The 22,872-nt window shown below is 43.6% G+C and overlaps 1 protein-coding gene across 1 annotated transcript in view; it reads left to right on the forward strand.

Moving 5' to 3' along the window:
* The window catches only part of PRMT2 (protein arginine methyltransferase 2), a 42,001-nt gene extending 21,926 nt beyond the window's left edge, over positions 1-20,075 (forward strand). The window contains 5 exon segments of the mRNA XM_059921786.1: positions 14,911-15,086; positions 16,346-16,475; positions 17,262-17,398; positions 18,775-18,946; positions 19,492-20,075. Of these exon segments, the coding sequence (XP_059777769.1) occupies positions 14,911-15,086; positions 16,346-16,475; positions 17,262-17,398; positions 18,775-18,946; positions 19,492-19,524 (648 nt within the window). The 3' untranslated portion in view covers positions 19,525-20,075.
* The last annotated feature ends 2,797 nt before the right edge of the window (positions 20,076-22,872 follow it).

Here is a 22,872-nt window from a genome sequence, read left to right on the forward strand (position 1 = left end):
TTGAAGACATCCTTCATTTCTGTTACATTGTTTTTCATCTTGAGCATTTGTTTTTGGTTCTTTTCAAGAATTTTCCTTTCTCTGCTTACATTGCCCATCTGTTCCTGCACTCTGTCTGCTTTATCCATTAGAGCCCTGAGCATATGAATCATAGTTGTTAAATTCCCAGCCTGATAATTACAGCATCCCTGCTGTGTCTGAGTCTGGTTCTAAGCCTCGCTGTGTGTCTTATACTGTTAGTATGTCTTGTGGTTTTCTCCTGATAGCCAGGCATGATGACTGGATAAAGGTTCAGTGCAAACAGGCCTGTAGTGATGTGGTGGTGAGATGCAGGTCGGGGAGTGTTCTGTGGTCCTTCTGGGGTCTCAGTGTTTAGTGAGCCTGGGCCTCTGCACTGTGAACTTCACAGGTGCTTCTCAATTTCTTTTCCTCTTTTAGGTGGGACACGATGGCTGGAGGGGGCTCAAGTTGGATATTTCTCGTTCTCCAGCTGGTTAGGTTCTGTTAACTAGTTTCTCCTGAGTGCAGATCCTGTTAAGAAGAACAGAATACTCTGGTGTATTTCAAATGCTTCCTTTCGAACTTGTCAGAAACACGAGGGGACTTTTCTCTGATGTTTACTGTGGGGACCTCTGTGACTGAGCCCGTCTGGAGCTTTGACTCTCAGGCTTGTCCACAGTGGGCCCCAGCAACTTGTCAACCACAGTTCATGTTTCCTCCCCTGGCAAATTGTGATTCTCTGTACGATCCTCCTCGACTTATGATGGGGCTACGTCCCAACACACCCATCATAAGTTGAAAATATCAAAGTCCAAAATGCAGGGACTTCCCTGGTGGCACAGTGGTTAAGAATCCACCTGCCAATGCAGGGGAAACGGGTTTGAGCCCTGGTCTGGGAAGATCCCACATGCTGCAGAGCAGCTAAGCCTGTGAGTCACAACTACTGAGCCTGTGCTGTAGAGCCCACGAGCCACAACTACTGAGCCCACGTGCCACAACTACTGAAGCCCGCACACCTAGAGCCCGTGCTCCGCAACAAGAGAAGCCACCGCAACGAGAAGCCCGTGCACCGCAACAAAGAGTAACCCCTGCTCGCTGCAACTAGAGAAAGCCCGTGCGCAGCAACGAAGACCCAACACAGTCAAAAATAAATAAATAAATTTATTTAAAAAAAAAAAAAAAACTTCAAAATGCACATAACACATCTAAGTTCCCGAACATCACAGCTGAGCCTTGCCTGCCTTAAATGTGCTCAGAGCACTCACATGAGCCTACAGTTGGGCAAAATCATAACCAAAGCCCATTTGATAATAAAGTGTTGACTATCTCATGTAATTGACTCAGTACTGTACTGAAAGTGTCGTTCACCCTAGCAATCTCATGGCTGACAGGGCTGTGGCTTGTGTGGCTCGTGTGTTGCACTGTGTATCGCTAGCCGGGAAAAGATCAAAATTCAAAATTCGAGGCATAGTCTTTACTGAATTCCTATTGCACCGTTGTAAAGTTGAACCATCATAAGTAGGGGACCGTCTGTATTAGTCTCTCAATTTCTCCTATTTGGGGGCAGCAGTTTGCTCTGTGACCTCATTTCTCTTACGGATCTAAGAAGAGTTCTTGATGTTTCAGTTTGTTCAGCTTTTCACTTGTTAGGACAACTTCCCCCTAAGAGCAGGAGTGATGCAGGGAGGGCCGCTCCACCACTTCTACTCCATATTGTACTGGGAAACCTAACCAGGTGCAAAAGGGAGAGAAGAAGTGAAAGGCACACAGAACGAAGACAAAGAAATAAACCATCCCTTTCTCAGACAGCATGATTGTCTTTGTAGAAAATCCCAAGGAATCTCCAAAAACTTGCCTGGACTAGTAGGCAAGTTTAAGAAGATCACAGAATACAAAGTCAACATACAAAAACCAGTCATATTTTTATATAAATACTAGCACTGTACAATACTATTTACAATAGCTCCAAAATGATGAAATCTGACAAAACATGTACAAGATCTTTATGCTGAAAACTACGTGACGCTGATAGATACGCATTGTTCATGGGCTGGAAGACAACCTTGTAAGGATGTCTCTTCTCCCCAGATTAATCTGTAGATTTAATACAATTCCAGTAAAAATCTAAGCAGGAGTTTTTGTAGATAAGTTCATTGTAAAATTTATGTGGAATGTAAACAAACTAGAATAGCTGATACAATTTTTAAAAGAACAAAATTGGAAGAATTATGGTACCTGACTTTAAAACTTAGTATAAAGCTCTGGTAGTCAAGACTGTGAAACTGGTGAAACGATAGACACATAAGTCAATGGAACAGAATAGACAGTATATTCCTACAAATATGGTCAACTGATTCTTAACAGAGGGGCAAAGTCAATTTAATGAAGAAAAGATAGTCTTTTCACCTAATTATATTGGAACAATTGGCCATCCATGTGCAAAAAAAAAAGAACTTCAACTTTAAGCCTCATACCTCATACGAAACAATGAACTCAAAATTGATTACAGATCTAATTGCTTAGAACATAAAACTATAAAACTCTCGGAAGAAATCACAGGAGAAAGTGTTCATGGGTTAGTCAAAGGGTTTTTAGGTGTGACTCTAAAAGCATAATCTATTAAAGAAAAAGTTGATAAATTGGACTTCATCAAAAGTAAAAATGTCTGTTCTGTAAATGACAGTGTTAAGAGAATGAAAAGACATGCTAAGATTAGGTGAAAATATTTGCAAATCACATACCCAGTGTGTATCCTGCATATACAAAGAATTCTCAAAATTCAGCACTCCCGAGGGGCACCTAGGTGTGCTGGGCTGCTCTTGACTTCGGTGCCACATGACCTCTGTGGCACTCCTGCTTTGCGGTTCCACGTTTTTTTTTTCCTTTGTTAAATAAACATCAACATTTTATTCAAAATTAGGCCAGGAAATTGACATAGTCAAGTATAATCTAGGAACAGTTACTTTTTTTTTTAACAACTTTATTGGACTATAATTGCTTTACAATGGTGTGTTGGATGCTGCTGTGTAACAAAGTGAATCAGCTATACATATACATATATCCCCATATCCCCTCCCTCTTGCGTCTCCCTCCCACCCTCCCTATCCCACCCCTCTAGGTGGTCACAAAGCACCGAGCTGATCTCCCTGTGCTATGCAGCTGCTTCCCACTAGCTATCTATTTTATGTTTGGTAGTGTATATCTGTCCATGCCACTCTCTCACTTCATCCCAGCTTACCCTTCCCCCTCCCCGTGTCCTCAAGTCCATACTCTACGTCTGTGTCTTTATTCCTGTCCTGCTCCTAGGTTCATCAGAACCTTTTTTTTTTCTTAGATTCCATATATTTGTGTTAGCATACGGTATTTGTTTTTCTCTTTCTGACTTCACTCTGTATGACAGACTCTAGGCCCATGCACCTCACTACAAATAACTCAGTTTCGTTTCTTTTTATGGCTGAGTAATATTCCATTGTATACATGTGCCACATCTTCTTTCTCCATTCATCTGTCGAAGGACACTTAGGTTGCTTCCATGCCCTGGCTATAGTAAATAGTGCTGCAATGAACATTGTGGTACATGACTCTTTGAATTATGGTTTTCTCAGGGTATATGCCCAGTAGTGGGATTGTTGGGCCATATGGTAGTTCTATTTTTAGTTTTCTAAGGAACCTCCATACTGTTCTCCATAGTGGTTGTATCAATTTACATGCCCACCAACAGTGCAAGCGGGTTCCCTTTTCTCCACACCCTCTCCAGCATTTATTGTTTGTAGATTTTTTGATGGCCATTCTGACCGGTGTGAGGTGATACCTCATTGTAGTTTTGATTTGCATTTCTCTAATGATTAGTGATGTTGAGCATCTTTTCATGTCTTTGTTGGCAATCTGTATATCTTTAGAGAAATGTCTATTTAGGTCTTCTGCCCATTTTTGGATTGGGTTGTTTGTTGTTTTGATATTGAGCTGCATGAGCTGCTTGTATATTTTGGAGATTAATCCTTTGTCAGTTGCTTCATTTCCAAATATTTTCTCCCATTCTGAGGGTTGTTTTTCATCTTGTTTATGGTTTCCTTTGCTGTGCAAAAGCTTTTAAGTTTCATTAGGTCCCATTTGTTTATTTTTGTTTTTATTTCTATTTCTCTAGGAGGTGGGTCAAAAAGGATCTTGCTCTGATTTATGTCATAGAGTGTTCTGCCTATGTTTTCCTCTAAGAGTTTTATACTGTCTAGGCTTTCATTTAGGTCTTTAATCCATTTTGAGTTTATTTTTGGGTATGGTGTTAGGAAGTGTTCTAATTTCATCTTTTTACATGTAGCTGTCCAGTTTTCCCAGCACCACTTTTGAAGAGGCCGTCTTTTCTCCATTGTATACTCTTGCCTCCTTTATCAAAGATAAGGTGACCATATGTGTGTGGGTTTATCTCTGGGCTTTCTATATCCTGTTCCATTGATCTATATTTCTCTTTTCATGCCAGTACCATACTGTCTTGATTACTGTAGCTTTGTAGTATAGTCTGAAGTCCGGGAGCCTGATTCCTCCAGCTCTGTTTTTCTTTCTCAAGATTGTTTTGGCTATTTGGGGTCTTTTGTGTTTCCATACAAATTGTGCAATTTTTTGTTCTAGTTCTGTGAAAAATGCCATTGGTAGTTTGATAGGGATTGCATTGAATCTGTAGATTGCTTTGGGTGGTATAGTCATTTTCACAATGTTGATTCTTCCAATGCAAGAACATGGTCTATCTCTCCATCTGTTTGTATCATCTTTAATTTCTTTCATCAGTGTCTTATAGTTTTCTGCATACAGGTCTTTTGTCTCCGTAGGTAGGTTTATTCCTATGTATTTTATTTTTTATGTTGCAATAGTAAATGGGAGTGTTTCTTTAATGTCTCTTTCAGATTTTTCATCATTAGTGTATAGGAATGCAGGAGATTTCTGTGCATTAATTTTGTATCCTGCTACTCTACCAAATTCATTGATTAGCTCTAGTAGTTTTCTGGTAGCATCTTTAGGATTCTCTATGTATAGTATCATGTCATCTGCAAACAGTGACAGTTTTACTTCTTCTTTTCCGATTTGGATTCCTTTTATTTCTTTTTCTTCTCTGATTGCTGTGGTTAAAACTTCCAAAACTATGTTGAATAATAGTGGTGAGAGTGGGCAACCTTGTCTTGTTCCTGATCTTAGAGGAAATGGTTTCAGTTTTTCACCACTGAGAATGATGTTGGCTATGGGTTTGTCATATATGGCCTTTATTATGTTAAGGTAGGTTCCCTGTATGCCTACTTTCTGGAGAGTTTTTATCATAAATTGGTGTTGAATTTTGTCAAGAGCTTTTTCTGCATCTATTGAGATTATCATATGGTTTTTATCCTTCAATTTGCTAATATGGTGTATCACATTGATTGATTTGCTTATATTGAAGAATCCTTCCATTCCTGGGATAAACCCCACTTGATCATGGTGTATGATCCTTTTAATGTGCTGTTGGATTCTGTTTGCTAGTACTTTGTTGAGGATTTTTGCATCTGTGTTCATCAGAGATATTGGCTGTAGTTTTCTTTTTTTGTGACATCTTTGTCTGGTTTTGGTATCAGGGTGATGGTGGCCTCGTAGAATGAGTTTGGGAGTGTTCCTCCCTCTGCTATATTTTGGAAGATTTTGAGAAGGATGGGTGTTAGCTCTTCTCTAAATGTTTGATAGAATTTGCCTGTGAAGCCATCTGGTCCTGGGCTTTTGTTTGTTGGAAGATTTTTAATCACAGTTTCAATTTCAGTGCTTGTGTTTCGTCTGTTTATGTTTTCTATTTCTTCCTGGTTCAGTGTTGAGAGGTTGTGCTTTTCTAAGAATTTGTCCATTTCTTCCAGGTTGTCCATTTTATTGGCATATAGTTGCTTGTAGTAATCTCTCATGATCCTTTGTATTTCTGCAGTGTCAGTTGTTACTTCTCCTTTTTCATTTCTATTTCTGTTGATTTGAGTCTTCTCTCTTTTTTTCTTGGTGAGTCTGGCTAATGGTTTATCAATTCTGTTTACCTTTTCAAAGAACCAGCTTTTAGTTTTATTGTTCTTTGCTATCATTTCCTTCATTTCTTTTTCATTTATTTTTGATCAGATCTTTATGATTTCTTTCCTTCTGCTAACTTTGGGTTTTTTTTGTTCTTCTTTCTCTAATTGCTTTAGGTGTAAGGTTAGGTTGTTTGAGATTTTTCTTGTTTCTTGAGGTAGGATTGTATTGCTATAAACTTCCCTCTTAGAACTGCTTTTGCTGCATCCCATAGGTTTTGGGTCGTTGTGTTTTCATTGTCATTTGTTTCTAGGTATTTTTTGATTTCCTCTTTGATCTTTTCAGTGATCTCTTGGTTATTCAGTAGTGTATTGTTTAGCCTCCATGTGTTCGTATTTTTTACAGATTTTTTCCTGTAATTGATGTCTAATCTCATAGCGTTGTGGTTGGAAAAGATACCTGATACAATTTCAATTTTATTAAATTTACCAAGGCTTGATTTGTGATCCAGGATATGATCTATCCTGGAGAATGTTCTATGAGCACTTGAGAAGAAAGTATTCTGGTTTTTTTTGGATGGAATATCCTATAAATATCAATTAAGTCCATCTTGTTTAATGTGTCATTTAAAGCTTGTGTTTCCTTATTTATTTTCATTTTGGATGATCTGTCTATTGGTGAAAGTGGGGTTTTAACGTCCCCTACTATTATTGTGTCACTGTCGATTTCCCCTTTTATGGCTGTTAGCATTTGCCTTATGTATTGAGGTGCTCCTGTGTTGGGTGCATATATATTTACAATTGTTTTTTTTTTTTTGGTTGTTGTTGTTTTGTTTGTTTTTTTATACTGCAGGTTCTTATTAGGCATCAGTTTTATACACATCAGTGTATACATGTCAATCCCAATCGCCCAATTCAGCACACCACCATCCCCACCCCACCGCAGTTTTCCCCCCTTGGTGTCCATATGTCCATTCTCTACATCTGTGTCTCAACTTCTGCCCTGCAAACTGGCTCATCTGTACCATTTTTCTAGGTTCCGCATACATGCATTAATATACGATATTTGTTTTTCTCTTTCTGACTTACTTCACTCTGTATGACAGTCTTTAGATCCATCCACGTCTCAACAAATGACTCAATTTCGTTCCTTTTTATGGCTGAGTAATATTCCATTGTATATATGTACCACATTTTCTTTATCCATTCGTCTGTTGATGGGCATTTAGGTTGCTTCCATGACCTGGCTATTGTAAATAGTGCTGCAATGAACATTCGGGTGCATGTGTCTTTTTGAATTACGGTTTTCTCTGGGTATATGCCCAGTAGTGGGATTGCTGGGTCATATGGTAATTCTATTTTTAGTTTTTTAAGGAACCTCCATATTGTTCTCCATAGTGGCTGTATCAATTTACATTCCCACCAACAGTGCAAGAGGGTTCCCTTTTCACCACACCCTCTCCAGCATTTGTTGTTTGTAGATTTTCTGATGATGCCCATTCTAACAGGAGTGAGGTGATACCTCATTGTAGTTTTGATTTGCATTTCTCTAATAATTAGTGATGTTGAGCATCTTTTCATGTGCTTCGTGGCCATCTGTATGTCTTCTTTGGAGAAATGTCTATTTAGGTCTTCTGCCCATTTTTGGATTGGGGTGTTTGTTTCTTTGATATTGAGCTGAATGAGCTGTTTATATATTTTGGAGATTAATCCTTTGTCCGTTGATTCGTTTGCAAATATTTTCTCCCATTCTGAGGGTTGTCTTTTCGTCTTGTTTATGGTTTCCTTTGCTGTGCAAAAGCTTTGAAGTTTCATTAGGTCCCACTTGTTTATTTTTGTTTTTATTTCCATTACTCTAGGAGGTGGATCAAAAAAGATCTTGCTGTGATTTATGTCAAAGAGTGTTCTTCCTATGTTTTCCTCTAAGAGTTTTATAGTGTCCAGTCTTATATTTAGGTCTCTAATCCATTTTGAGTTTATTTTTGTGTATGGTGTTAGGGAGTATTCTAATTTCATTCTTTTACATGTAGCTGTCCAGTTTTCCCAGCACCACTTATTGAAGAGACTCTCTTTTCTCCATTGTATATCTTTGCCTCCTTTGTCATAGATTAGTTGACCATAGGTGCGTGGGTTAATGTCTGGGCTTTCTATCTTGTTCCATTGATCTATGTTTCTGTTTTTGTGCCAGTACCATATTGTCTTGATTACTGTAGCTTTGTAGTATAGTCTGAAGTCAGGGAGTCTGATTCCTCCAGCTCCATTTTTTTGCCTCAAGACTGCTTTGCCTATTCGGGGTCTTTTGTGTCTCCATACAAATTTTAAGATGATTTGTTCTAGCTCCGTAAAAAATGCCATTGGTAATTTGATAGGGATTGCATTGAATCTGTAGATTGCTTTGGGTAGTATACTCATTTTCACAATGTTGATTCTTCCAATCCAAGAACATAGTATATCTCTCCATCTGTTGGTATCATCTATAATTTCTTTCATCAGTGTCTTATAGTTTTCTGCATACAGGTCTTTTGTCTCCCTAGGTAGGTTTATTCCTAGGTATTTTATTCTTTTTGTTGCAATGGTAAATGGGAGTGTTTCCATAATTTCTCTTTCAGATTTTTCATCATTAGTGTATAGGAATGCAAGAGATTTCTGTGCATTAATTTTGTATCCTGCAACTTTACCATATGCATTAATTAGCTCTAGCAGTTTTCTGGTGGCAGTTTTAGGATTCTCTATGTATAGTATCATGTCATCCGCAAACAGTGACAGTTTTACTTCTTCTTTTCCAATTTGTATTCCTTTTATTTCTTTTTCTTCTCTGATTGCCGTGGCTAGGACTTCCAAAACTATGTTGAATAATAGTGGTGAGAGTGGACATCCTTGTCTCGTTCCTGATCTTAGAGGAAATGCTTTCAGTTTTTCACCATTGAGAATGATGTTTGCTGTGGGTTTGTCATATATGGCCTTTATTATGTTCAGGTAGGTTCCCTCTATGCCCACTTTCTGGAGAGTTTTTATCAGAAATGGGTGTTGAATTTTGTCAAAAGCTTTTTCTGCATCTATTGAGATGATCATATGGTTTTTATTCTTCAATTTGTTAATATGGTGTATCACATTGATTGATTTGCGTATATTGAAGAATCCTTGCATCCCTGGGATAAATCCCACTTGATCGTGGTGTATGATCCTTTTAATGTGTTGTTGGATTCTGTTTGCTAGTATTTTGTTGAGGATTTTTGCATCTATATTCATCAGTGATATTGGTCTGTAATTTTCTTTTTTTGTAGTGTCTTTGTCTGGTTTTGGTATCAGGGTGATGGTGGCCTCATAGAATGAGTTTGGGAGTGTTCCTTCCTCTGCAATTTTTGGAAGAGTTTGAGAAGGATGGGTGTTAGCTCTTCTCTAAATGTTTGATAGAATTCACCTGTGAAGCCATCTGGTCCTGGACTTTTGTTTGTTGGAAGATTTTTAATCACAGTTTCAATTTCATTACTTGTGATTGGTCTGTTCATATTTTCTATTTCTTCCTGGTTCAGTCTTGGAAGGTTATACCTTTCTAAGAATTTGTCCATTTCTTCCAGGTTGTCCATTTTATTGGCATAAAGTTGCTTGTAGTAGTCTCTTAGGATGCTTTGTATTTCTGCAGTGTCTGTTGTAACGTCTCCTTTTTCATTTCTGATTTTATTGATTTGAGTCCTCTCCCTCTTTTTCTTGATGAGTCTGGCTAATGGCTTATCAATTTTGTTTATCTTCTCAAAGAACCAAGTTTTAGTTTTATTGATCTTTGCTATTGTTGTCTTTGTTTCTATTTCATTTATTTCTGCTCTGATCTTTATGATTTCTTTCCTTCTGCTAACTTTGGGTTTTGTTTGTTCTTCTTTCTCTAGTTTCTTTAAGTGTAAGGTTAGATTGTTTACTTGAGCTTTTTCTTGTTTCTTTAGGTAGGCTTGTATAGCTATAAACTTCCCTCTTAGAACTGCTTTTGCTGCATCCCATAGGTTTTGGGTCGTCGTGTTTTCATTGTCATTTGTCTCTAGGTATTTTTTGATTTCCTCTTTGATTTCTTCAGTGATCTCTTGGTTATTTAGTAACGTATTGTTTAGCCTCCATGTGTTTGTCCTTTTTACGTTTTTTTCCCTGTAATTCATTTCTAATCTCATAGCGTTGTGGTCAGAAAAGATGCTTGATATGATTTCAATTTTCTTAAATTTACTGAGGCTTGATTTGTGACCCAAGATGTGATCTATCTTGGAGAATGTTCCGTGCGCACTTGAGAAGAACGTGTAATCTGCTGTTTTTGGATGGAATGTCCGATATATATCAATTAAATCTATCTGGTCTATTGTGTCATTTAAAGCTTCTGTTTCCTTATTTATTTTCATTTTGGATGATCTGTCCATTGGTGTAAGTGAGGTGTTAAAGTCCCCCACTATTATTGTGTTACTGTCGATTTCCTCTTTTATAGCTGTTAGCAGTTGCCTTATGTATTGAGGTGCTCCTATGTTGGGTGCATATATATTTATATTTGTTATATCGTCTTCTTGGATTGATCCCTGGATCATTATGTAGTGTCCTTCCTTGTCTCTTGTAACATTCTTTATTTTAAAGTCTATTTTATCTGATATGAGTATAGCGACTCCAGCTTTCTTTTGATTTCCATTTGCATGGAATATCTTTTTCCATCCCCTCACTTTCAGTCTGTATGTGTCCCTAGGTCTAAAGTGGGTCTCTTGTAGACAGCATATATATGGGTCTTGTTTTTGTATCCATTCAGCCAGTCTATGTCTTTTGGTTGGGGCATTTAATCCATTCACGTTTAAGGTAATAATCGATATGTATGTTCCTATGACCATTTTCTTAATTGTTTTGGGTTTGTTTTTGTAGGTCCTTTTCTTCTCTTGTGTTTCCCACTTAGAGAAGTTCCTTTAGCATTTGTTGTAGAGCTGGTTTGGTGGTGCTGAATTCTCTTAGCTTTTGCTTGTCTGTAAAGCTTTTGATTTCTCCATCAAATCTAAATGAGATCCTTGCCGGGTAGAGTAATCTTGGTTGTAGGTTCTTCCCTTTCATCACTTTAAGTATATCATGCCACTCCCTTCTGGCTTGCAGAGTTTCTGCTGAGAAATCAGCTGTTAACCTTATGGGAGTTCCCTTGTATGTTATTTGTCGTTTTTCCCTTGCTGCTTTCAATAATTTTTCTTTGTCTTTAATTTTTGCCACTTTGATTACTATGTGTCTCGGCGTGTTTCTCCTTGGGTTTATCCTGTATGGGACTCTCTGCGCTTCCTGGACTTGGCTGGCTATTTCCTTTCCCATGTTAGGGAAGTTTTCGACTATAATCTCTTCAAATATTTTCTCTGGTACTTTCTCTCTCTCTTCTCCTTCTGGGACCCCTATAATGCGAATGTTGTTGCGTTTAATGTTGTCCCAGAGGTCTCTTAGGCTGTCTTCATTTCTTTTCATTCTTTTTTCTTTAGTCTGTTCCGCAGCAGTGAATTCCATCATTCTGTCTTCCAGGTCACTTATCCGTTCTTCTGCCTCAGTTATTCTGCTATTGATTCCTTCTAGTGTAGTTTTCATTTCAGTTATTGTATTGGTCATCTCTGTATGTTTGTTCTTTAATTCTTCTAGGTCTTTGTTAATCATTTCTTGCATCTTCTCAATCTTTGCCTCCATTCTTATTCCAAGGTCCTGGATCATCTTCACTATCATTATTCTGAATTCTTTTTCTGGAAGGTTGCCTATCTCCACTTCATTTAGTTGTTTTTCTGGGGTTTTTTCTTGTTCCTTCACCTGGTACATAGCCCTCTGCCTTTTCATCTTCTCTATCTTTCTGTAACTGTGGTTTTTGGTCCACAGGCTGCAGGATTATAGTTTTTCTTGCTTCTGTTGTCTGCCCTCTGGTGGTTGAGGCTATCTAAGAGGCTTGATGGGAGGCTCTGGTGGTGGGTAGAGCTGAGTGTTGCTGTCTATATTTACAATTGTTATATCTTCTTCTTGGATTGATCCCTTGATCATTATGTAGTGTCCTTCTTTGTCTCTTGTAATAGTCTTTATTTTAAAGTCTGTTTTGTCTGATATGAGAATTGCTACTCCAGCTTTCTTTTGATTTCCATTTGCATGGAATATCTTTTTCCATCCCCTCACTTTCAGTCTGTATGTGTCCCTAGGTCTGAAGTGGGTCTCTGTAGACAGCATATGTACGGATCTTGTTTTTGTATCCATTCAGCCAGTCTATGTCTTTTGGTTGGAGCATTTAATCCATTCACATGTAAGGTAATTATCGACATGTATGTTCCTATTACCATTTTCTTAATTGTTTTGGGTTTGTTTTTGTAGGTCTTTTCCTTGTCTTGTGTCTCCTGTCTGGAGAAGTTCCTTTAGCATTTGTTGTAAAGCTGGTTTGGTGGTGCTGAATTCTCTTAACTTTTGCTTATCTGTAAACGTTTTAATTTCTCCATCAAATCTGAATGAGATCCTTGCTGGGTAGAGTAATCTTGGTTGTAGGTTTTTCCCTTTCATCACTTTAAGTATGTCCTGCCACTCCCTTCTGGCTTGCAGAGTTTCTGCTGAAAAATCATCTGTTAACCTTATGGGGATTCCCTTGTATGTTCTTTGTTTCTGTTCCCTTGCTGCTTTTAATATTTTTTTCTTTGTATTTAATTTTTGATAGTTTGATTAGTATGTGTCTTGACATGTTTCTCTTTGGGTTTATCCTGTATGGTACTCTCTGTGCTTCCTGGACTTGATTGACTATTTCCTTTCCCATGTTAGGGAAGTTTTTGACTATAATCTCTTAAAATATTTTCTCAGACCCTTTCTTTTTCTCTTCTTCTTCTGGGACCCCTATAATTCGAATGTTGGTGCATTTAATGTTGTCCCAGAGGTCTCTGAGACTGTCCTCAACTCTTTTCATTCTTTTTCCTTTATTCTGCTCCCTGGTGGTTATTTCCACCCTTTTATCTTCCAGGTCACTTAGCCGTTCTTCTAGCTCAGTTATTCTGTTATTGATTCCTTCTAGAGTATTTTTAATTTCAGTAATTGCGTTGTTCATCACTGTTTGTTTGCTCTTTAGTTCTTCTAGATCCTTATTAAATGTTTCTTGTATTTTCTCCATTCTGTTTCCGAGATTTTGGATCATCTTTACTATCATTACTCTGAATTCTTTTTCCGGTAGGTTGCATATTTCGTCTTCATTTATTTGGTCTTGTAAGTTTTTACCTTGCTCCTTTGTCTGTAACATATTTTTTTGTCGTTATATATATATTTTTTGATGGGTGGTGCTGTATTCCTGTCTTACTGGTTGTTTGGCCTGAGATGTGCAGCAGTGGAGTTGGCAGGCAGTTGGATAGAGCTGGGTCTTGGTGCTGAGATGAGGACCTCCTGGAGGCCTCACTCCGATTGATATTCCCTGGGGTCTGAGGTTCTCTGTTAGTCCAGCAGTTTGGACTCGGAGCTCCCACCACAGGAGCTCGGGCCTGACCTCCAGCCTGGGAACCAAGATCCTGCAAGCTTCATGGCACAGTTAAAAAAAAAAAAAAAAAGGAAGAAATAAAGAAAAAAAGGAGCAGTACAATATCAAAGAATGAAAAACAAAATAAAATTAGAAAGATAAAAAATATATTAGGAAAAATAAAACCACAACAGAAAAAAGAAAAAAAAAAGGAGGGGGTTGCAGCAAGCCAGGAGGAGAGATCACTAACGAAGTATAAAGAATAAAATAAAATTAGAAAAATAAAAGGTTTATTAGGAAAAACAAAAATCTAAAAGAATCAATGACAGTGAATCAACAAGGTAAAACAGAACCCCAATCTAAAAGAGCAAAAAAGAAAAAGAAAAGAAAAAAAAAACCTTGGCTATGAGGGCGGAGTTCAGGTGAGGGTGGAACAGGCAGGGGCGGGGTTTAGGGTGGGGCGGGACCTAGGCGGGTGGGGGGGTGACGTTTGAGCATGGGGCGGGACCTCTGCTTAGGGCGGAAGGGGAGAGGCAGCAGGTGGAAAGGAGGGCCTCTGGAGTGTGGAGCTCCGGAGTCTGGACGTAGGGCCCTGAGTGGGGGTGTGTGGGTGGGGTTTAGGCCCAGTGCATTGGAGTGGGTCTCAGAGGTGGTCTCCGAGTGTAGGGGCGGGGCTTGGGCTCCGCATGGCAGGAGGGGGCCTGGGTGGGCAGAGGATCAGGCCCAGGAGCCCAACAGGCTTCTGGGGGCCCGAGTGGGCAGGGGAGACCTGGCCACACTCCCTTTTGATCCTCTGCCCTCCCAACGGTCCCCCAATTTCCCCTTTCAGGTGTGGGATCCCTTCCCCTCCCCCAGGCACCCCTTAGGGGCACCAATCCTGTCCCACCTCCACTTCTCCTCCCCCCTCACTCCCCCCACGTTCTACCGGTCGTTGAGGGTTCCTCCCGTCCCCTTAGGTGTCCATGGTCCCCCATCGGTGCCTGGTAGGTGCTCTAGTTGTGAGGAGACGCAAATTCCGCCTCCTCCTAGTAGGCCATCTTGACTCCACCCCTGATGTTCCACGTTTTTAAGAAGTGACTTCAGCCAACTTAAAGGGTGGTGAGAATCCTGAGGATATCCCAGACCAGGTTGATCCTGTTGGAGAGTTAAGACCCCGAAACACTTGAGGGCTTTAGGCACGTGGGGACAGCTGACTGCCGAGTGAGTGGGGTGGGCGAGAGGCTGATTTCCCTGACCGATAGCCACGCCCAGTTCCGAACTCCACGCGGCTCGATGGGGCTTAAGCCCAGGCTGTGACTGGACTCGGTGACGACTGCCGTGTGGGCGCAAGAGAAGCCCTCCCCTGGGCCGGGCGGCTCAGCCCGTTCTGTGCCTCTGGAGGTGACAGACGTGAAGACCCGAGTCTGAGCAGCGAGGGGGCTGCACAGACACGGTGTCTCCTGTGCGTCTCCCTCCCTGCAGTTTGAGTTCATGATCGAGTCTATCCTCTATGCCCGGGACGCGTGGCTGAAGGAGGACGGGGTCATCTGGCCGACCACGGCCGCGCTGCACCTGGTGCCCTGCAGCGCCGACAGGGACTACCGCAGCAAGGTGCTCTTCTGGGACAACGCCTACGAGTTCGACCTCAGTGCCCTCAAGTGAGTGTCACCGGGCGCTCCCGGGCTGTGGGAGCGTGGGGGACGGGCTGCAGGTCTCAGACCTGCCACCGCGCTGAGCTCAGTTTGCTCACGTGACTAAGAAGTTTGCACGTTGCCTTACAGGTCTTTAAACCGACAACAGATGTGATGGGAAATTGAAATGTCCCATTTATAAGACCCCAAATATAATGGGAAAAATAAGGTCATGTTTATAAACGCGTGGGCCGTTAAAACAAATGACTGTTCCCACTAAGAGCCGTAACCTTTTAACAAGAGTCAGAAAATGTGTTAGTGAAGGCATCGCTGGCATTTGGTAAAGAAAGCAGTGCTCCACAAAAGTTCACTTCCTGGTGTATAACATACGTCAGGCTTGTGGTAGAGCTTCAGGTTTTAACATAAAACGGTCTTCTCTCAAGGCCTTCATGGTTGTCACATCGCCTCCTCTGAGAAGGATAGTGACACGTGTCGGCTGCGTCCCCTCTGAGGTGCCGTGGGACGTGGGCAGGAGAGACCCAGCAACAGCCCTGGAATTAGGGAAGGGCCCCTTTGTCAGAGGCAGAAAGAAGCTTCTGTTCAATGAGCCTGGACACCTGCTAGGTATCCAGCTGGGGAGTTGGCAGCAAGATGGGGGCCTCTGGGCCTTTTTATTTTTTGTTAAAAAACTCAAAAAAAGAAAAAGTATCAACATAAAGGTATGGAATCTTCCCTAGTCAATGTACTCTCAACCCAAATCCCAAAGGGGATAGAGAGGAAGGGTCTCCAACAGAGTCGTTCCGTGGTTCATGTAGGACTAATGTGTGGGAAGGGCTGGGAAGGTTTGAAAAGAGCAGGCGGTGGGGGGGGATGGTTTCTCATGCTGCCCGAATTAACGCCCAGTAATGAAAGCGACAAGGAAAGACGGAGGAAACTCTGAACAGGGTCTGTGGTGTCCGGAAAAGGCGCACCGTGAACTGGCGGGCGGAGGGATAAGGTGCTGAGGCCGCACGTTATCCGCGACACCGGTTGGCCCCTTGGAGGAGATGTCTGTTCTCCTCTCACGCCGTTCGTTAACATTTAATTGCCCGTGGATTCCGTGTTCTCTGGGTGTGTGCTGAGACCCCACGAGTAGGACACCGAGGGGCCCCGGAGGGCTGGCCTCCTCGGGCCTCCTCAGCCCTGCCTCTTGCCCGGTGAGTTAGAATTCCTGCTAACGCAGGGGAGGCGTGATAGCCGGAGATGTGGGTAAATGATATTGAGCAATTACTGTGACTTTTCCCCAGATCTTTAGCAATTAAGGAGTTTTTTTCGAAGCCCAAGTATAACCACATTTTGAAACCAGAAGACTGTCTCTCTGAGCCGTGCACCATATTACAGCTGGACATGAGAACGGTGCAGATCGCCGACCTCGAGGTGAGAAGAGGTGACCTTTCCTTCCTATTCAAATAAACAAGTTAAACTTGTTGCTATTGATTTTCCCACAGTCTTTTTTTTTTTCCTACTCTGATTTTGATTTTTGTATTTTTAGGTTATTTTCTTTATAGTTAACCTCTTCAACATCATCAGTTACTTTTAGACTTATGTGTAATATTCTCAGCATCTTCAGATTCAAATAAATTATATGTTTCATCGTGGAGTTTGAATTAAATTTTTTTTCTAAGTTTTTTTTAGCTCCCATTGATGATAAAATTCTTAAAATTCTTTTACTTACCCTCTGTGGCCACGAGGTGGCGTGTGCGGGTTAAGGGCTGCTCTGAGGTGGAGGAACCCCCTTCTGGAACTTAGATGGGCAAAAACCACGTGCAAAGTGAACTTTTGAGGCTTTAGTTAGTTTGGGGATTGTAGAGACTCAGTCTGGAGCTTTATATTTGTACAAAGAATTGAGAAGAGGAAGAATTCCACTTGAATTTGGGGATAGAAAATTAGGCAAATGAGACCCAAATTGCTCAAAACCTCTTCTGATTATCTGCAGCCTTTGAGTTCAGGATGCAGGTTTTAACATTTACTTTCCCTTGGAGGAAATATGGTTTTTGATGTGTTCAGCTAAACTAGCAAGTTACAGATTTGTGGTATAACTACTGAAATAGACGGTGTGGCTGCTTGGGGCAGTGCTGTGGGATCTGGGACAGAGCCCCACGGAGGCGGGAGCTGCCCCCCCGGTCCCCAGCGCCCTTTTCTTACTCATTTGCTTGAACACAGATGATGAAAGGTGAGCTGCACTTTGCCATCAAGAAGGCAGGCACCCTCCACGGGTTCACAGCCTGGTTCAGCGTCCGGTTCCAGAACCTGGAGGAGGACGAGCCACAGCTGGTGCTGAGCACGGGCCCGCTGCACCCGTGAGTGTGCCCCTCCTTCTCCTGTGGGCAGCACGGAAAGCCGGGCAGAGTCGCGAGGTTAAAGGTCTAGGAATATCGGACGTGGGCCCCAAACCTCTCCAGTCGCGGGCACGTGGGTGGGTGGGCTGGCGCCGGGGCCGGGCTGTGTGTGGCAGTGAGTCCGGGTTGCCCCCCCGGCATCGGGCTTCCTCTGGGCCGGGGTCGGGGGGTCCCCAACACCCTGGATGGTCAGGCTCCACCTTCTCTCTGTGGCCCCAAATGCTGCTGCAGCTCTTCACCATCTGACACAGAAACAGTCCACAGGGTTCCAGGGGCTTTTACTTCGACTTCTGGGGAAGGCAGATGTTTCCTGAGACACATTTTTTGAGCAGTAAGGTTTCAGGGCTGCACACTTGCTCCTGCGCGTGGGGAAGCGCACCTTGTCTGTCGTGGTGCTGGGCACAGTGGCCCCTGGGGGGTGGGCACCGCCTTCATTCGGGGACTTCCACTGCCCCTTTCAGTAATGGCCTCAATGCTCCCCTGCACCGTGTGGTCGGCAGAAGTGAACAAGCCCAGGGAGGGATGCAGACGCCCGAGTCAGACGCCCCCGTGGTCTTTGGGCCCAGGGGGTCCTCAGCGTCCTTTGTGGAAGTTGAGCTGGAGGACGAGCTGCCTGGCCAGAGCCTCCTTCCAGGGCCCGCAAGAGAGGGGCCTCAGGGGCCCCCGCAAACCGTGTGTGCCTGGCGTTTCCCACCTAAGCGTCTGTGTGGGGTCATCCACACACAGGTGGCATGGGGACAGGATGGGGGGCAGGGCGTGGGCCAGGGAGGGAGACCCCCCCCACGGTGGCTGAGGGGGCGGCCCAGCGTCAGGGAGGATGTGACACGAGGGGGAGACGCAGCAGAACCTCACTGTGGGGTGTGACCTGGGTCCTTTCAGGTGCTTGGGTGTGAGAGTCACAGGACTTACAGAATCTGGGGTGTCACTGCTCCCCCAAATGCTGCACTTGTTTGCTCACACTCTATTGAACCTTCACAGGAATTACGACTTTTTTTGGACACGATTTCAGCAGCATGTATCTCGTTTTAACTGCAGAAACTAGAACCGTGGGCGTCAGCAGTTCAGAGAAGGTGGCTTTGGGTGGGCACTGCCGTGCCAGCTCGTGGAGGCTGGGTTGACCCCACGAGGGGCTGGGGACAGGTGGCCCCTGGGGACCTGTGTCTGGCCACGTGCCCCTGCGGCCCGGCCTCCTTGGCACCAGGGAATCTGTGCAGCGACAAGGAGGCCCCCCGGGTTGTGGGTCCACGCGGGTCCCATGAAGCCGTCTGATCACAGGGTGGGGGCATGGCAGTCCCGATGGGCTCCCTGAGGGGTGACAACACGCCCCTGTCTTGCAGCACCACCCACTGGAAGCAGGTGCTGTTCATGATGGACGAGCCCGTGTCCGTCCTCGCGGGAGACGTGGTCACAGGCTCAGTGGTGTTGCAGAGAAACCCCGTGTGGAGACGGCACATGTCTGTCACTCTGAGCTGGTCCGTCACTTCTAGGCAAGACCCCGGGTCGCAGAAAGTAAGATATTTAGCTGTGGAGTCACGGGCTGTGGTGCCAGTCCGGGCAGCTGGTGGGTCTGTGGTGGTCGCGGTGGCAGATGCCTATTCCCACCCGGCGGACCCCGTGGCCAGAGCTGGGGCCGAGGGCCGGGCCATGGTGCAACCTCGCTCACCCTGCGTGCCTTGCCGTGGGCAATGTGGACGTGCGGTGGAGTCGTGGTCTGGCCGTGGCAGCAGTTTGAGGGCTGAAGTGAGCGTGTGGCCAGGCGGGGCCTTAGGGCTCACGGCTCACAGAGCCCACGGAAAATCCTCCTCTTCAGACTCAGGGTTAATGCAGGAGAGGGAAGAAAATAATCAAATGGTTTCCCTTTATTTTGTAGTACCTGTTTTGCGCTTTGCTTTACGCTGATTTTACATTAAAAAAGTTTAAATGTTTGTTGTTGAAAGTCTGCACCTGAATACCAGACTCTTGTCCAGTATTAAATTATTATTAGGAAATACTGTGTGTTAATCAAACTGAAATGATTTATCATCTGATTGGTTTGTTTCCTTTGTCTTTCTCAGGTTGGAGAGAAAGTCTTTCCCATCTGGAGATGACAGGTGCAGCTCTGTGTGGGATGCAGCGTCTTGGAGGGACAGACGTGACTCAGTGGAGTCGGCCCTGGACGGGAACGCGTGTCCTGTGGAAGCCGCGGACTTGCACCAGGATGGGGTGGTAACACCCTCACCTGAGGGCTCGGGGCCGCGGGCCCTCCCCAGACGTGCCCGTGCTCCTCGGGACCCACGCTCGCCATTGTCACTGCCCTGCCTGTCCTTAGAACTGGGCTGTGTTTCCAGGTGTCCACCTGTGGGTAGTTGATGGCCCAGTGTCCCTCAGCCAGGTCTAGTTCTAAGCTCGTAGGACACTCTCGTCAACCCTGTGCTCCTGTGAAGGTGGCTGTTCATGCGTCGTGTGTGCGTGTCCTTCCCGCCCTCGGCTCACCCACTCAGCTCGCGGGATGTGGGGTCACACAGAGCCTCGTGGGAGCCTGAGGTGCGATGCATGCGATGGGGCTCTGCATGGGGTAGTCCACTTGTAGAGACGTCTTCCAGATAAATTATGTGTCGGCACATAGTACATGCTCAATAAATATTTTTTAATAAATGAATGTTGGTGTGTATCCTGTTTCTGTGCACATACATTATTTTTCAAAAGCATGGATCATACTGTGTGCATTGCTCTGTAACCTTTCTCATCTAATATTATGAAGAAACTTTCATGCCAGTAGGTACATGTCTGCAGTTTTTGGTTTGTGTGGTTTTGCTTTTTAGTTAACTTTTTATTGAAATATAAATTATATACACCAAACTGCATAAGTCATGGGTATACAGATGGATGAAGTTTCACAAAGTGGGCACACGTGTAACCAGTGCTCAGGCCCAGACCCTTCAACACGCTGGAGGCCCCAAGTGCCCCTTCCACTCAGAACCACCCCCAAGGCTGATACCTGGCTTCTATGACCAGAGAAGACTTTAGCCTGGTTTCAAACATTGTGTGAATGGGCTTGTACACTGTGAATTTGCTGTAGACTGAATGTTTGTGACCTCTCAAAATTCATGTGTTGAAAACTAATCCCTAATGTGGTGGTGGTAGGAGACGGGGCCTTTGGGAGGTGATGAGGTCGTGAGGGTGGACCCCCAAGGATGGGATTAGTGTCCTTATAAAAGAGACCCCAGAGAGCTCCCTGGTCCCTTTCCTCCATGTGAGGACACAGCAGGAAGCCTGAACCAGGAAGGGGGCCTCACCAGACACTGGTGTTTGACCTTGGACTTCTCAGCCTCCAGAACTCTGAGAAAGATGTTTCTGTTGTTTATAAGACACCCAGCCTATGATATTCTGTTACAGCAGCTCAAACAAGGACAGGCCTCAGCATATGAATTTTGGAGGGACACAGACCATAGCATTCTGCCCCCGGGTCCCCCAAATTCATGTCCTTACCTGCAAATACATTCATTTCCATCCCAACAGCCCTAAAGTCTTGACTCAATCCAGCACCAGCTCCGAAGTCCAAAGTCTCATCTAAATCTCATCGAAACCAGATATATGTGAGACTCAAGGTAGGATTCATCCAGAGGTGACCCATGGAACCACATGAGTTTGTGCTTCTAAAACATAGTGACAGGACAGGCACAGGACAGACATTCCCACTCTGAAAGGGGAACGTGGAAGGAATAAAAGGGTGGTGGGTCCCAGGCATGTCCAAAACCTAGCAAGGCAAGTTCCATCAGTATTTAGGTCTGGACAATAATCCTCTTTGGTTTGATGCTCTTCCCTCCAAGCCCACTGGGCAGCAGGGACCCTTCCGCTTGGGCCACTCAAACAGCTCTCTGCGAGGGCCCCACCCCTGAGGCCCTGGGTTGGGTCATCCTGGTGCCCTGAAACCGAAGGGGCAACCCCCGCCCCTGCCCTGTGAGGAGGAAGCAGCCTCACCTCCTGGGCCTGTGGGGGCAGTGGCAGCCGCTGGGGGTCAGTCTTCCCTTTCCTTGAAGGATAATCGTGTTCGCAGTTGAACAGCTCTGTGCTGTCGAACCCAATGCTCGGTGCCTTGTTTTGCTCCTCCTGCTTTAATATTTGTTCTTTGTCTTTGATTTCAGCAGTTTTATTACATTGTCATGGAGCTTCTTAAATCTGTGGGTTGATATTGTTCGTCAGTCTTAGAAAATTCTGGGTCATTCTTGCTGTACATGTTGTTTCTGCCCTACTTTCTCTCTTCTGTGTATTAGGTTCCTTTACACATTTGTTGGAAACTACTCACCGTGCCCCACGTGACTCATAGTCAAGCTGGCGACTTTCTACCGACCTGCTGTCCAGCTCACTCACCCATCCTGTCTTTCACTGTGTCGGATCTTGAACTCCTGGGCCCTTCCCTGGTGTTGGCCATGGGGGAGTGTGGGTCCTCCTCCAGCATCCGGGAGAGCCAAGCAGATGGTCCAGACGGGCCGTCACCCTAGGGGGACATCCAGACCTGAGCGAGCGGGGCGGGACTCCTCTTGGGGCTGTGAGTAGGAGGCGCCCTTGGATACTCTCTCATATTTTATCAGAGAATAAAAAATGAGAGAACATTCTCCACTTGTTTTATTGAACCAACATAAATGTACCAAAAGTATACAACGACATTGTGGAAAAAATAATTATAGGTGAATACCAGCAAGTTAAAATCAGTGATATGTAAAAATAAAATATCAACAGGTCTATTTGAATTCCAGGACTAAAAGACTGAATAAACATTTAAATATAAACTACTCAAATGCAGTGGGGAAGTAAATTGACCACATGAGTAGGAAAGGGGTAAAAATCATGTAATTTTTAAAAATGTAAAAATGATAAAATTCAAAACACATTCATAATAAAAAATTATTAGCAAAGTAGGAATAGAAGAGAGATTTCTTAATCTGATAAAATTCAGAGGAATCCTGCAGCAGACATAGTTTTCATAGGGTTAATTAAACTTTAACTATATTTTTCTGTTACTTTTTGAATAGAGCCCAGAGGCAGAATAAAAAAAAGCAAATACTTTTCAATACTGTGTCTTTTCTTTCAAAACACTTTTATGACACTGTATCCTTCTGTTGAGAGGAAGGCTGGGTGGTGACCATGCCATCACTAGTAATTCCCTTTTATTAGAGAGCATTCTCATCTTGGCAAGGGAGGAGTTGAGGCAGGAAATTCTACTGGCATTTTTCAGCATCACCAGAGGACACACGGCTGGGTAGCAAGAGGACAGAAATCCAGTGATGCTCTCTAGCAACATGTTACTTTCAGATTTTAAGGACAAGTAAGTGGTAAGGCAGCTGTTGGTCCAACAATAGAAGACAAAGCAGCTTACGAGCAGAATGGTGTTGGTGGCTTTGGTTTCAGGAGATGGCCTGGGAGTAAGGTTGTTGCCATGAAGATTCTGAATTGTC

The sequence above is a fragment of the Balaenoptera ricei genome, chromosome 4, assembly GCF_028023285.1.
Source record: "Balaenoptera ricei isolate mBalRic1 chromosome 4, mBalRic1.hap2, whole genome shotgun sequence".
Lineage (NCBI taxonomy): Eukaryota > Metazoa > Chordata > Mammalia > Artiodactyla > Balaenopteridae > Balaenoptera > Balaenoptera ricei.